Raw genomic sequence first — 16071 nt, forward strand, 5'->3', positions numbered from 1 at the left:
TTTCTACCTGGGGTAATGCAAGGCATGCCAATAAAACTTGTCATTCACTTACATTTATCAAAATTGTTGGTTGTTGTTTACTTTGTCACCAGCAGGGGGCAGCCATTTTGAAAGCAGCTGCTGATGGTATCTGTTGGTGGGTTCATCTCTGCTGTTAGGTTGTTGACCATTAAGTGTTGCAGAAGTAAACACATGATTATTTAGGGAGCCGTAGGTCATAAGTCACATTATGTCATTTGCACATGCTCATAATATTATAGTGATACTACATTAAATATGATCATAGTTAATATGCCAGATCTGAATGGATCAGGTTCCGATTATCTAAAGCAGGGCTGTCAAACTCATTTTAGTTCAGTTCCACATTCAGCTAAATTTGATCTGAAGTGGGCCGAACCAGTAAAATAATAACATAATAATATATAAGTAATGTCAACTCCAAACTTTTCTCTGTGTTCTGAGTGAAAAAAGTAAAATTACATTACAAAAATGTTTGCGTCTACAAACTATCCTTTCAAACAATGTGAATAATATGAACAAACTGAAAAAAATGTGCAATATTATGCTTCAGTTTATCATTTACACATGTACATTATAACTGACAGAACACAGTGGATCTATAAATACCCAAAAAATTTAGTGACAGGTGGAATATTGTTAAAATTGCATGTACTTCTCTTTTGACATTTCAGGTTGTTCATATTTGTTCAGGTTATTCAGATATTTTTGAAATATACTTTGTTTTAGTGTAAATACATGAAAACATTTACATTTACAAAGACAAAAATTTGGAGTTGTGAGTATTTATAGGTTATTTTGAGATTGAACTGGTCTGAATGTGGAACCTGTACCAAAATGAGTGTTAATATCTTAGTGTAATTTTTGCATTTCACAAATTCATCCCGAGGGCCGGACCGGACCCTTTGGCGGGCCAGACTGGACCCTTTGGCAGGCTGGATTTGGCCCCCGGACCGCATGTTTGACACCTGTGATCTAAAGGGACCAAATGCTGTTTGATTACACTACATCCTGTTATTAGACTGTTTATGTGAAGTTAAATTGATGTAGCCTGTGATAGAGAAACAGAAAAAGTCCTGACAGAAGTCTGAAGTGTACCTGAAAAAAACACAAAGAAGTATTAAAAAAAAAAAAAAGTATAAAGCTGAAGAAAGATGACAGGAAAAAGAGAATCCAGATCCTGGCTCAGAGTCTGGTTTGGACCAACTCGATATGTAAAGTGTCATGAGATAACTTTTGTTATGATTTGGCACCATATAAATAAAATTTGATTGGATTTTGATTTGATCCTTCATTTTCAGGGATGTACTGGCATGTTACCTAACCCTGGGTATTTGAATTCGTTTCATGCTTGTTGTAGGTAACTGTTGAACCTGTTTATATGGTCCACATCTCCATACTTTGAGTCATAAATGATGGTTGCAATTGATTGCAAATTAGATGCACATTTATTCTAATGTATGCTAAGTGGCCAAGTGGACTTTTGTGGGTTATATTTCTCCTCAATCCAAACCCACTGTAAGTAACAATGAATACTTGGATACTAATGATAAGATTATGTGTCGTCTTCTGTTTGTGAGGTTATCAGCCCGTTTCTAAAGTGGTTCGGCAGCTTGAACTAAAACTACATTTCTGGATGTGTGCAAAGCAGTTGTGTGTTTATGTTGGTGTATGCTGATTCGTCTAAATAAACTGTCTGCTAATTTGCATGCATTTCATTTTGGGAGTGTGTGGAAAAACCCCTATGCTGTTGTTCAGACACAAGGACACATTTGGCAGATAATCTGGGCAAAACTCTGCATAATACAGCACTTTTATATTAACTCATAGCACCACCTGCTGTGTTGGAGGGCAAATTACTCAGGACATTTGTAAGAAAACTAGTGATGTTTAATACCATGGCTTTCCCTTCCAGTCCGATACTGAGCCAATTCAGGTGGTATCGGCGATACTGATCTCATACCAATACTTCAAACAAATACACTTAATCCATCCATCCATCCATTATCTTCTGCTTTATCCGGGGCCGGGTCGTGGGGGTAACAGTCTAACCAGGGATGCCCAGACTTCCCTCTCCTCAGACTCCTCCTCCAGCTCTTCCGGGGGGACCCCGAGGCGTTCCCAGTCCAGCCCACAGACATAGTCTCTCCAACGTGTTCTGGGTCTTCCCCGAGGTCTCCTCCCGGTGGGACATGCCCGGAACACCTCCCCAGGGAGGCGTCCAGGAGGATCTGAAACAGATGCCCGAGCCACCTCAGCTGGCCCCTCTCGATGCGGAGGAGCAGCGGCTCTACTCCGAGCTCCTCCCTGGTGACTGAGCTCCTCCCCCTATCCCTAAGGGTGCGCCCAGCCACCCTGCGGAGGAAACTCATTTGGACCGCTTGTATCCGGGATCTTGTCCTTTCGGTCCTGACCCAAAGCTCATGACCATAGGTGAGGGTAGGAACGTAGACTGACCGGTAAATCCAGAGCTTTGCCTCTCAGCTCCTTCTTCACCACAACTGACCAAAACAGTGACTGCATCACTGCAGACGCTGCACCGATCCGTCTGTCAATCTCACGCTCCATCCTTCCCTCACTTGTGAACAAGACCCCGAGATACTTAAACTCCTCCACTTGGGGCAGAGACTCCCCACCGACCCGGAGAGGGCAGACCACCTTTTTCCGGTCGAGAACCATGGCCTCGGATTTGGTGGTGCTGATCCTCATCCCGCTCGCTTCACACTCGGCTGCAAACCGCCCCAGGGCACGCTGAAGGTCCAGGTTTGATGAGGCCAACAGAACAACGTCATCTGCAAAAAGCAGAGATGAAATCCTGTGGTCCCCAAACCGGACCCTCTCCGGCCCCTGGCTGTGCCTAGAAATTCTGTCCATAAAAATTATGAACAGAACCGGTGACAAAGGGCAGCCCTGCCAGGGTCCAAATACACTTAATGTACAATCAAAAGGAAAAAAAAAAAATGTACAATCAAAAAAGAAGTGTATTTCAAATCATAACTTCATGAAGAATACAAGACATGAGAGTAATTATTGTTTAATTATTAAGAACTATTACAAAAATGAAAACGTGCATATTACTTCACGTTACTTGAACATATTAACATGAAAATGCTGAACATGTAACGTTTCAACAAAAGCATCCAACACTGACACGTTCCTTCATTCACAAGTTTTTAAAGAACTAGAGCATATTGACTGTTTTCCCCTTTAGTCTGTTCCGTCTTTTGCTCAGTATAGACTGAGTCAGAGTTACTGACTGAGAATCAGTACACACTTACCCAGGCGGAAGAAGAAGTAGTTCCCACCAATCGTGTATCATTTGGACCAGATCCCAATAGTTTAGCTACTTTTGCATTGTGTTCCTGATATACATTACCTGAAATGACCGAAGGATCACAAGTATTGATATTTTGATTTGTGAATTGATTCTAGAGTGTAAAGATCTGGTATTTGAGATATCGATATTTCAGTATCAGCACATCACTGAAGAAATCTGAAAAACACAGTGGAAACACTCAGCTACATAGTCATTTTGTGTGATGTGTATTTTTTTTTTGTATTTGCTTCTGAACCACAGCATGTACTAGACATATGTTGTGCATGTGGTTGCTGAGTATGTGTTTGCTAGGTGAATGGTTGGGCATTTATAAAATATGCCTTGGCAGGAAATAAGCCCCATACAAATGTGCCAAGATGACTTAGCTGTCATGACAGCAAAACAGGAAATAAATGCTTTGACAAACGCAAACACATAAGGCATGTTGAATTTTATTTCCCCTGCACCTACATGTGAAAAATGCAAACACATAAACAAGTAACAAACAAATACACAAAAATATTACAATACAAACAGCATCCTGCACATGGGACAGATATCCAGAATTACAAACATAGTGCAAAAAAGACAAGAGTTTCTGAAAGCAAAGCCTGATCATTTCCTGTTTTCAATCTGTAACATTAGGAAGTAACATGAGGAAGGTTCTCCGCAGATAATCTCCATGATGCTACTGCAGAAAAAACAGGCTGTTTTTCAGATGGCATTGCCTTAAGACTGTTTGTGAGGTACACTCATGGACAAAAGTGCTCTATTTGTTGGACAGAGTATTGTTTTTATGCCTTTTAATGAGCCAATTGACAGCTACAGAGACAATATAGAGAAGCAGAGGGAGAGGGTACAAGAGGAATCCAGTCAGACATGCACAACATGCGCCTGTTTTGTGCATGCAGGGCATCTATGTTTGTCATATCAGCAATACGGAAAGTATTCAAATGCTACATTTTTTTAATACCTCCAAGCATATATGTATATATATATATATATATATATATATATATATATATATATATATATATATTTTTTTTTTTTTTTTTTTTTTTTTTTTTTTTTTTTTTTTTTTACATTTTCATATTGACGTTCAACAGATTTCTTGCCATATAAGAGCCTGGGATGCAAAAATTCAATTTAAGAGCAACAGAGAGAAAGAGGGGAGAAAAAAATTATATACAGCATAACAATTCAAAGTAGTTCTTCATCAACCATATGATATGTGTGGAGTCACTATATACAAAAAAACATAAATATCTGATGAAATAAATAGCACTGTCATAACACTCGTACTGTCACTCAAGCAAAGCTACATGTCAGGAAGTGCAGAGACCCAGTCCCGGTCCACATCCAGGAATTACACACCTGGGCCGAAACACACATAAATACACACATACACCAGTTTGTCCAACTGCACACAAACGCTGCAAAAAGCTTTGGGTCAGAAGAAGGGCTTCAGACAAAGTTAGGGATATGTGCGATGCGTTTACTGTGTTCACACTAACATGCTACTGTTTACCCTACATGAAAAAAGAAGAGAAAGACTTGAGGCTAATTTTGGACATTTTAGGGAATTCACAAAATAATTAGGGAAATAAAGAAGATAAAACTTTCATTTTATGCTTGTGGATTGGCAAATGTGGGGAGTTTGACCTACACTACAGGAAGGCACCGTAAAGGCATTCACCTTTTAATCATTCATGTGGACATTGTTTAGAAGCAGTCAGGGGATGTCTGCCTGTTGAGCCCTGCAGCAGAACAAATAAAAAAGAGCACTGTCACTTCTTCTAGTCACCAGTAATTCAGAGTAAAAAGTGTCCTCGATTTAATTCAATTAATGTTTTGCCTTTTGGAAAGAGCGCCTACTCATAGTGCAAAAGAAACAGATTAGCTGCATTTTCTTGATGAATTAACTACTCTGCAATTAAAAAAAAAAAAAAAAAATCTTAAACGCTCTGAATCTTTCCTGTTTGTCACATAAATTAAGTAATGTTCCCACGGTCTGACTGAACCGGCCAACTGCAGTTAGTGTGTTTACTAATGTTAGTGGTTTTAACATTTATATTCATTATGTTTAAACCCCAGACACTGCTGTAAATTACACAAATACTGGTGAAAGGATGTAGTATCTTCAGATATGCATAGAACAAATCAGCTTTCCAGTATGGATCATGTTTCAATCTTAACTTCAAAGTGTAAAAAAGTCTGGTTGTATGAGATTACTGTTGGATTATGAATCGAGCTGACCTTCCCAGAATTGAAAAATAAGGCATCATGAAATGGTTTTCATCAAGAGGAGGAGGAGGACTAGTAACACTAGGTTTGTAGTCAGGAGCATCTACTTCCAGACCGTTCTTTACCTGGATAAGAATGTGTTGAGTCTGAAGACAAGACTGAAGATTTAAGAGTTTGAGGTCAAGACAAAACCGACACAAAGACGGGGTTAGACCAAGTCCAGCTGTAGGTCTACAGTAGGTCTAGCATGGCCTTTAGTGTTTATGGCATAGATGAAAACAGCTAATGTTGCTCTAATGGAACTTTGTATACATTAGCTCAATAGCTTTATGTGTCCTGTCTGTCTCATCATTGCCCATCGTGTCTAAAAACTTGGCAGCAAAAATTGTCAGCACATGTCCTGTCCCATCCATCTGTCACTAAAACATCACTAGCTATATCACTCAATAAATGTTAAATACATACGGTCGCTTGTGCAACCAGCCAGGTGGCAAATAGCAAACAACTGATGCAAGAGATCTGAAACATGTCTTTTGGTGAGGGATGAGAAGTCTGAAGAGTTTTATTACACACACAGAATGCTATCGTTAGCTGTCTAGCTTCATTAGCATCCTTTATACTATTGACAGCCACAGCTGCTTCTCCAAAAATCTGAAGTGACAAACTTCTACATCAAATCACAGTAGGTGTTAACAAATGAGAAAGTCTTCTGAGTCCTTTTTTTATGCTTTAGGTTTTGATCCTGGAAGGTCAAATCTATTGTAATCTTTCAGTTACAATGGGCTTAGATTTGCAGTCCAGATTTACATGAGCCCCTTTTTTATCTGAATTTACTCCAGGGAGGCTCTGTAAATGTCAGTAGGATGTGAGCGGCTAAAGACTGAGTACAAAACCAATTGCGGAGAAATAGCATATTTTTAAAATATCAGATTTGACATTTTTCAAATGATCTTTACGTTTGTTTTGTGTGTGTTTTTCTACATTACATTAGAAGGACTTTTCCACACCCAGCCCACTGAGGATGCACAGTGGCTTAGAATCTCCCCGGTCAGAGTGAAGCATGCTAAGCTCAGGGGTCAGGGGTCAGCTTTAAAGGCCACTGAGACACTTACATCCTAAGTCCTGAAATCATGCAAGTTTTTTTTTAAATGCAGACCAATATTGACAACAAGCTTTTTTGGGGCCTCTTTTCTTCAGCATGTGGCACAGAAATGCACAGGCAACAGAACACGGACAACAGCACAGAAACACTATCTCAGACATGGCTCTGTCACACTATCTGTATATGCTACATGTCTGGAATATCCACTGTGTTCCATCCACTCGCTCATGCCTTCAGCCTTTCACAGCTCTCTCAGGCTGAGGAAGTGTGAAATCATCACACACCGCACTCCACTGAGGAACCATGAGCATATAGCAACATGTCAGTTCCTCCAAAGCCGCTCTCCTTGAACACACCTTCACATTTTTACTGTCATGCTCTGCCTTTTTAACCTTTGTCTTGCAGCTGACTCTCTAAATCTCTCCGTCTCATCAGTCAGTCTCTTATTTCTGTGTCCACATCGCTCTCAAAACTTTGCATTTCCCTCTTTCATCTTCACTGATGAGATCACATGGGTGTGTTGCCCTGGGGGGGGTCTAGGTTTTGACAGGCTCCCATTGGCCACAAACAGCTGTCAGTCACTCAGGCCGGGAGCCTGGGCTCGATCTTCAGAGAGAGATCATAGAGCGTGTCTTCATCCATGATCAGAGTTTTATCCAGAAGGTACTGCGTCACCTGGACACAACCAGAACACACAGGTCGAATTAAAAACACGACTCAGACACACGGTAAATGGTGGTGTGTCTGCTGGGTTTATACAGCAGAGGATGAGGGACTTAGACACTTACAGGGTCTGGAGCATGAAATTATGCTGAAGTAATAGAGTACTGTGATGGTTAATTAATACTTTGTAAGTTAACTAGTCCCTCCACCCATGACCCCCTCCATCCATGATCCCCTCCACCTATGACCCCCTCCACCTATGAACCCCCATCTATGAACCCCTCCATCCATGAACCCCTCCATCCATGAACCCCTCCACCTATGATCCCCCCCATCCATGATCCCCTCCACCTATGACCCCCTCCACCTATGACTCCCTCCACCTACGACCCCCCATCTATGAACCCCTCCACCCATGAACCCCTCCACCTATGAACCCCTCCATCCATGATCTCCTCCACCTATGAGCCCCTCCACCTATGATCCCCCCCATCCATGAACCCCTTCACCCATGACCCCCTCCACCTATGACCCCCTCCATCCATGATCTCCTCCACCTATGAGCCCCTCCACCTATGATCCCCCCCATCCATGAACCCCTTCACCCATGACCCCCTCCACCTATGACCCCCTCCATCCATGATCTCCTCCACCTATGAGCCCCTCCACCTATGATCCCCCCCATCCATGAACCCCTCCACTCATGACCCCCTCCACCTATGACCCCCTCCACCTATGACCCCACCCATCCATGAACCCCTCCACTCATGACCCCCTCCACCTATGACCCCCTCCAACCATGAACCCCTCCACCTATGAGCCCCTCCACCTATGAACCCCTCCATCCATGAACCCCTCCACCTATGACCCCACCCATCCACGAACCCCTCCACCCATGACCCCCTCCACCTATGACCCCCTCCATCCATGAACCCCTCCACCTATGACCCCCTCCACCTATGAACCCCCATCTATGAACCCCTCCATCCATGAACCCCTCCACCTATGACCCCCTCCACCTATGAACCCCCATCTATGAACCCCTCCATCCATGACCCCCTCCATCCATGAACCCCTCCACCTATGAACCCCTCCATCCATGATCTCCTCCACCTATGAACCCCTCCATCCATGAACCCCTCCATCCATGATCTCCTCCACCTATGAGCCCCTCCATCTATGATCCCCCCCATCCATGATCCCCTCCACCTATGACCCCCTCCACCTATGACTCCCTCCACCTACGACCCCCCATCTATGAACCCCTCCACCCATGAACCCCTCCACCTATGAACCCCTCCATCCATGATCTCCTCCACCTATGAGCCCCTCCACCTATGATCCCCCCCATCCATGAACCCCTTCACCCATGACCCCCTCCACCTATGACCCCCCTCCATCCATGAACCCCTCCACCTATGACCCCCTCCACCTATGACCCCACCCATCCATGAACCCCTCCACTCATGACCCCCTCCACCTATGACCCCCTCCAACCATGAACCCCGCCACCTATGAGCCCCTCTATCCATGAACCCCTCCACCTATGACCCCTCCAACCATGACCCCCTCCACCTATGACCCCCTCCATCCATGAACCCCTCCACCTATGACCCCCTCCATCCATTAACCCCTTCACCTATGACCCCCTCCATCCATGAACTCCTCCACCTATGACCCCCTCCAACCATGTACTCCTCCACCTATGACCCCCTCCATCCATTAACCCCTTCACCTATGACCCCCTCCATCCATGAACTCCTCCACCTATGACCCCCTCCAACCATGTACTCCTCCACCTATGAACCCCTCCACCTATGACCCCACCCATCCACGAACCCCTCCACCCATGACCCCCTCCACCTATGACCCCCTCCATCCATGAACCCCTCCACCTATGACCCCTCCAACCATGACCCCCTCCACCTATGACCCCCTCCATCCATGAACCCCTCCACCTATGACCCCCTCCATCCATTAACCCCTTCACCTATGACCCCCTCCATCCATGAACTCCTCCACCTATGACCCCCTCCAACCATGTACTCCTCCACCTATGACCCCCTCCACCTATGACCCCCTCCATCCATGAACCTCTCCATCCCTTTAAAGCCACAAATTCCTTTGACAAAAACACACTCATGCAGAATTCAGGAGTGACTTCTTCTCTGCCTCGATAGGTGATGTTTTTTTTGTTAGTGTGGATCCAAACTAGTGTGTTAAAATACTACAGTCACATAATCCTATTAATAAACAAACTACCCAATCATGGCAGTGGTCCTCCAACAACTCCTATGTCCAATGAAAATTACAGTTTTTGTCTGAAGAATCTGGTGGCTTTAGAGAAAAGTTCAGAATTCAGGCCAGGTACTTAGCTTTTAGCATTTCTCCTTGAAAAACTAACTACAACTACTTCTGTTGGTAACTCCATTGATTTCATTAATTTAAGGCCCCTTTACACAGCACGGAGATCGTTGGGCGACCACTGAGCGATCAAAGATTGGGCCAATCTCTCAACAATCTCCTAAAGCCCCGAAAAAGCTTTTTCTGTGTAAATGTTTGGGAGATCCTTATGCACTGGTTGTGCCTTTGAGCCCCTCCTACTTTAAACTATCTGGTCCAGGGGTTAGCCACCCAGGCCTCCACAGACACATGTGGATCTTTCATCCTTCTGCTGCGGCTCCCCGTGGCTTTGGCAACATGAATAATCTGTATTTCATTTAAATTAATTGTATTTTAGTTTGTTAATTTAAAAAATGTATTCTAAATTTGATGATTATGATGATCTTGAAACATTAAAACAAAATGTGTGTAATTTTTTGTCGCTCAATAAAATAATGGCAAAAGGTTTAAACTGTCAGTTCTATTTGTTAGTGGATGAGGTCAAAACCTGTATTCTGATTAGCGATGTGCTGGTCACAAACATAAACGCTCTTAGACATGGGTCTGTCGACTGAATGATAGGAGCCACTTTTTTGTCTGTTTTTTTTCCTTTTTCAGGCTGCACATCTTTGCTCTACTGCATTGAACAGAGCTGTCCTGTCGCTGTCCAGTGCTGAACCTGTTCAGAAGGCACCGGTAACTGTAGCGCTGGCCAGTGCTGAACCTGTTCAGAAGGCACCGGTAACTGTAGCGCTGGCCAGTGCTGAACCTGTTCAGAAGGCACCGGTAACTGTAGCGCTGTCCAGTGCTGAACCTGTTCAGAAGGCACCGGTAACTGTAGCGCTGGCCAGTGCTGAACCTGTTCAGAAGGCACCGGTAACTGTAGCGCTGTCCAGTGCTGAACCTGTTCAGAAGGCACCGGTAACTGTAGCGCTGTCCAGTGCTGAACCTGTTCAGAAGGCACCGGTAACTGTAGCGCTGGCCAGTGCTGAACCTGTTCAGAAGGCACCGGTAACTGTAGCGCTGGCCAGTGCTGAACCTGTTCAGAAGGCACCGGTAACTGTAGCGCTGGCCAGTGCTGAACCTGTTCAGAAGGCACCGGTAACTGTAGCGCTGTCCAGTGCTGAACCTGTTCAGAAGGCACTGGTAACTGTAGCGCTGTCCAATGCTGGGTTAGGGTTAGGGTTAGTTATCAAAAGGGTTTTGTGGCTCTTGGTGTTTTCTTGTCTGTGGGAAAGGGGTCCAAATGGCTCTTTGACTTTTTAAGGTTGCTGCCCCCTGGTCTGGTCAGTTGGATCAGGCGGGGGCGGGGGCGGGGGGGGGGGGGGGGGGGGCATCGAGACAGTTGTACCCATTTCCTCATTGATCTCTCAACCTCTCCTTTCATGGATGAAAATAATTTGCTTGATCCACAGCCCGTTTGTTTTATTGTGAAGTGAGCGTCACTTCTGTTTATATGTGGTTAAAGACGTCATTGAGCAGCACATATTAGAGATTTATTGATGGCATGTGTTTTAGCCAAAAATTAAGCCTTTAAAAGTGAGTTACTGTGTAGACAATGTGTTTAATCATGGGTTGGGTAGGGTTACGGGTCTAATGTATGCGGGTATGATTGGGTGTGGATTGGACATGAAAAAAAAATGCGTGTAGCAGGTCAGGTTGTGGTACTCAGCTTTGCGGTTATGGGTGGGTGCGGGTTTGGAAAAGTAGGACCCGTGCAGGACTCTGCTCTCAACCATCTCTACCTTCAGGATGGAAAAAATTGGCATTCATTGAAAGATTTCTGAGAGATCACTGGGAGATTGATGAGATCATTGAGGGCTCCTTGAGCGCACATTGAGCGTTTGTTGAGAGATCGCTTCCCTTGGCGATTGTTACCTCCGCCAAGGAGGTTATGTTTTTGCCAGGGTTTGTTTGTCTGTCTGTTTGTTTGTCTGTCCGTTAGTGTGCAACATAACTCAAAAAGTTATGGACAATTTGGATTAAATTTTCAGGGTTTGTTGGAAATGGGATAAGGAAGAAATGATCAAATTTTGGTGGTGATCAGGGGTGGGGGGGCCCACGGGGGGGGGCCACTGATCATCCTTGGCGGAGGTCTGCACTCTCCGAGTGCTTCTAGTTGAGAGATTGTTTTGGACCGAGTCAAAACTTTGAGGAGATCAGGGCGACCGTAGAGATCACTGGAAGATCACTGAGAGGTCATTGAGAGATGTTGTTGATCTCTGGGCAATCATTGAAAGATCGTTGAGAAATCTGGCCATTTTTTCATTGCTCAACGATCTGTCAATGATCACCACCCCTGTGTAAAGAGGGTTTTAATTCAAGTTGGATTCACAATGTTGGAATTGGAATTGATTTCTAAACATTTTTAATTTAATCTGATTCGAAATTTGATTAGTCAGTTACATCGCCAATGATGTTTGGGTATGACAGTCATTCTCAAAGAAATAAGCACCAATTGTATTGATGGAAATCATTTCATGTTACTTTATTTTTCAAAGGGAACCTTCCATCTCGGTGCATTACTGTGTATCACAGTTCTATTTTTGAGGAATTTTTTTCTTTATAGCAGAGTTGACTAAAAAACTTAGAGCTTGTGGTGTAATGATTACACCTAAAAGTACATATTTAAAATAGATTTTATGGATCTATATTAGATGGTTCAAATTTCCCCAGAAACCTCATCTTCTACTGTTCATGGATAATACAAAAGACTTAAACAAAGGCACCTTGGCTTGATGCTCTATTCTGTACGGCGTCTGTTGAAACTGTCGGATCTCCCGGATGATGTGGGAAATCTGAGGAAGACACATGTGTTAACTTGGTCCACATTGATCTAAATCCACATCACAGATTTTGTGATCTATGGGTTTGCCTACCATCCTCATTTTTGAGAAGTTCACTAGACCTTCCTCAGTGAAATTGGGTGTTCCTTCCTCGATAAAGGCCAGGTCTGTCAGGTACATTCCCAGGTATGGCACGCATGGAGGGTTGCAGCTATTGGACAGAAATGGATAGGGTGAACAAAGTTGAACTATTTCACCTCCAAAAAACACATTCCTACTCATTGTTATTCTCACTTTTTTAGGGTCTCCCGCAGATTTTTAAATCTTCCCTCAGACGACACAGTTTTCTGTAGTTTGTCCATTAGGGCTTTTGTCTAGAAGAGACAACAAATACACTTATAAATCCACCAAACACTATTCAGGAATGGAGATAAAGTTCAACGTGAGAACAATGTATTCATAAAGAAGCACTGGCTCTAATGACATTATCTAATTTGCTGCAGTGACAGCAGCAAGGCCTGGTAAAACAGCAGACTGTCTGATGATCAGATATTTACGTCTTTAATCCAGTTAATTTTCATCAGAATTAAGCAAAGCACACAGGTACAGCAGTGCTATGCTTTTTCACTGAACTCAGAGATAGCATGAAACACTACACAAAACAGAACTAAAAAAAGCACCGTTGGTGAACTGTTATAGTGAACCTCCAGTGCATTCCCTTCTTCCTCACAGTGGTCAGGAGTGCAGTGTACTGGGCAGAAAGATTCCTCATGTACAACAAATCTCCTCCTTCTCCACTCCTCACAAACCCACAGTCAACTGACCCAGTGCACAAACATCTTGTCTTATGAGACATGTGTAACTAGTGCTCGAGTTGAGGGGGGACGAGGGGGGATACCATTCCCAGTGAAATATAAATGGTCAAAACCATCCCCCTTCTAAAACTGCCCCCCCCCCCAATCCTTTATGTCATTTTAGCATTGAATGTGGTTTTACTGCTATTTCAACATTTAGGGTGTTTTGTGTATATTGATTTAAACACTGTGGGTTAGAGGGTATGCACACATGCAGTGACACAACAGGATTTCCTCTTCTTCTTCCACCTCTTCTTTTATCTACATCAGTATGCATCCTACCAGAGCACACAGGTACAGTTTCAGTCCCATGGCCTAGTGACCAGGAGGACAAAGCTCTCTGAGGGTCTTCTGGTTTTCAAAAAAGTCAAAGAATAACATTACAGGTTAGTCAGTTTGACAATCTGGACTAAACAAAACTATTTTCCTAAAGGTGTGGATCCTTAAGTAAAGGTAGAATTCAAGATTTGGAGGAAGAATTATACAAAATTAAACAAAGAAAAGGAGGAAATAGAGGATGTACTGAAAAGCTTTTCCACAAATGGCAACCCTTTATTTCTTATTTCACAAACTTAGAGGTACTGCCTTATTGAATGTGTGCCTGTTGTTGTACTTTATAACACAAAAGTAACCATTAGTTTGTACTGCTCAGGAGGAGCTGAGGTGGGGTGGACTGGGGGGGCAGTTTGATCATTTCATTATACTTTTAATTTAATTCATTCATTCATTCATTTTCTGAACTCGCTTTATCCTCACTAGGGTCACGGGGACGGAGCCTATCCCAGCTACTTACGGGCGAAGGTGGGGTTCACCCTAGACATGTGACCAGTTCATTGCAGGGCTGAACATATAGAGACAAACAAACACTGTGACATTCACACCTATGGGTGATTTAGATGAACCAATTAACCTATCAGTGCATGTGTTTGGATGGTGGGAGGAGCCAGAGTACCAGAGAGAACCCACACAGACACGGGGAGAACATGCAAACTGCACACAGAAAGGACCCACCCCCATGGACTAAAGGTCCCACCCCTATGGACTAAAGGTCCCACCCCTATGGACTGGTGTTAGAATCAAACCCAGAACCTTCTGTCTGTGAGGCACCAGTGCTATCCACTGCACCACTGTGTCGCCCAATGTAATTAATTAATTTTTATTTTTTTGCTACAATCTAATTAGAGTGCTCTTTTATTTGTTGTTTTTCTGTGTGCAGGTGTATAAATATATATATATATATATATATATATATATATATATATATATATATATATATATATATATGTATGTGTGTGTGTGTGTGTGTGTGTGTGTGTATGTATGTGTGTGTGTGTGTGTGTAAATGTGTGTGTATAGGTCAACTGTAATTGAAAGATTGGAAGTGTCCTATTTATTTTCAATAAAAATATTTGGAAAAAAGAAAAGGAAGAAATGGATGTAGAATATTCAACAGAAGTCTCATTTCTCTTCTTCACTGGCATACAATGTAATTTCCACGACAAAACCCAGTGGCACTTTACTATCATTATAAACTATCATTATAAAGGATATATTAGTGCTTAATAAGTAGTTTATTTATAAGACACTATAAGACATTAGAAAACAGGCCAATAGTGACCTGTTACATTTCAAATACTGGGAGCACTTTGCATTTACTGTTAATCCTCTTTATTATTCATTCCTCATTATTCATTACTGAGCTTTTGGGTCTCATCTATATCTGTCGGCCTGATCTCCTCCCTTATTGCACCCTTGGTAATACTCAAAATGTTATGGCATACAAGATGAACAAATCCATATGATTCACTTGTATGAGCAATTAAATAGTAGAAAAGAAATAAAGACATGTTTTTTTCCTAGAGCTGATTATGGCAGTGGCTAACGAGTCTCACTTCCTTCTCATCTCTGATGAGATTTGCACTTGCAGATTATTTTTTAATATTATTACTTATTATTTAGAATTGTTTGTGTATAACAACTGACTCTGGGCAAGTAGATTTCTGATCCAGTTGCCTAAAAAAGCTGGAATATTCCTTTTTTTCCGCTGTGCATGGTATAAAGGGTACATTATAGTAAGTGAACATTGGAATTGGTGTATAAGATGTAATCTGAACAATGGCTGTGGCTTTGGTGAAATTTGGTGAACAATTTGTCAGTTACCAATATAACCTATTTTTATATACAGTAATGTGCAAAATTCTTGGGCCATGTTTAGCTTTGTGGTTTTTACAGGATTGAAATGAGCAGACATATTCTACTTGAATTTCCCTCGGAATTAATAAAGTATCTATCTATCTATCTATCTATCTATCTATCTATCTATCTATCTATCTATCTATCTATCTATCTATCTATCTATCTATCTATCTATCTATCTATCTATCTATCTATCTATCTATCTATCTATCTATCTATCTATCTATTCATTCCTTATTCTCTTTTCTTTAGATACAACCAAATACAGGGAATATGTGCATAGCATTAAAAGATACACAAAAACTAAACTAAATGTCCCAAAGGTGAAAGTGACAAGTCAGTGTGACCTCTGACCCCATGATAAGAAGCAGCACAAGCAATTAGAAACATCTGACATGAGTTGAATGAAACCTGGTATAAAACATCAGAAAATGAATGCAAGAAATAAACGTTTGTTTGCTGACAAAGATGAAGATGAGGAGAATGAAAATGAACATGACACCAGCCGAT

At 42.5% G+C, this 16071-nt stretch overlaps 1 protein-coding gene and 1 long non-coding RNA gene across 5 annotated transcripts in view; one reads left to right on the forward strand and one right to left on the reverse strand.

Moving 5' to 3' along the window:
* Positions 1-4410: 4410 nt before the first annotated feature.
* Positions 4411-6612, forward strand: LOC115425250 (uncharacterized). The gene is made up of 2 exons (XR_003936215.1): positions 4411-5750; positions 5797-6612. It is a non-coding gene; the product is annotated as an uncharacterized LOC115425250 (long non-coding RNA).
* Positions 5319-16071, reverse strand: part of rasgrf2b (Ras protein-specific guanine nucleotide-releasing factor 2b) — a 179615-nt gene continuing 168862 nt past the window's right edge. For all 4 annotated transcript variants that reach the window (XM_030142633.1, XM_030142634.1, XM_030142632.1 and 1 more), the window contains 4 exons: positions 12806-12885; positions 12605-12722; positions 12455-12523; positions 5319-7355 (listed from right to left, as the gene is read on the reverse strand). In XM_030142633.1, coding sequence (XP_029998493.1) covers positions 7263-7355; positions 12455-12523; positions 12605-12722; positions 12806-12885 — 360 coding nt within the window. In that variant the 3' untranslated portion in view covers positions 5319-7262. The remainder of the gene's footprint in view (positions 7356-12454; positions 12524-12604; positions 12723-12805; positions 12886-16071) is intronic.

Source organism: Sphaeramia orbicularis, chromosome 9, assembly GCF_902148855.1.
Source record: "Sphaeramia orbicularis chromosome 9, fSphaOr1.1, whole genome shotgun sequence".
NCBI lineage: Eukaryota > Metazoa > Chordata > Actinopteri > Kurtiformes > Apogonidae > Sphaeramia > Sphaeramia orbicularis.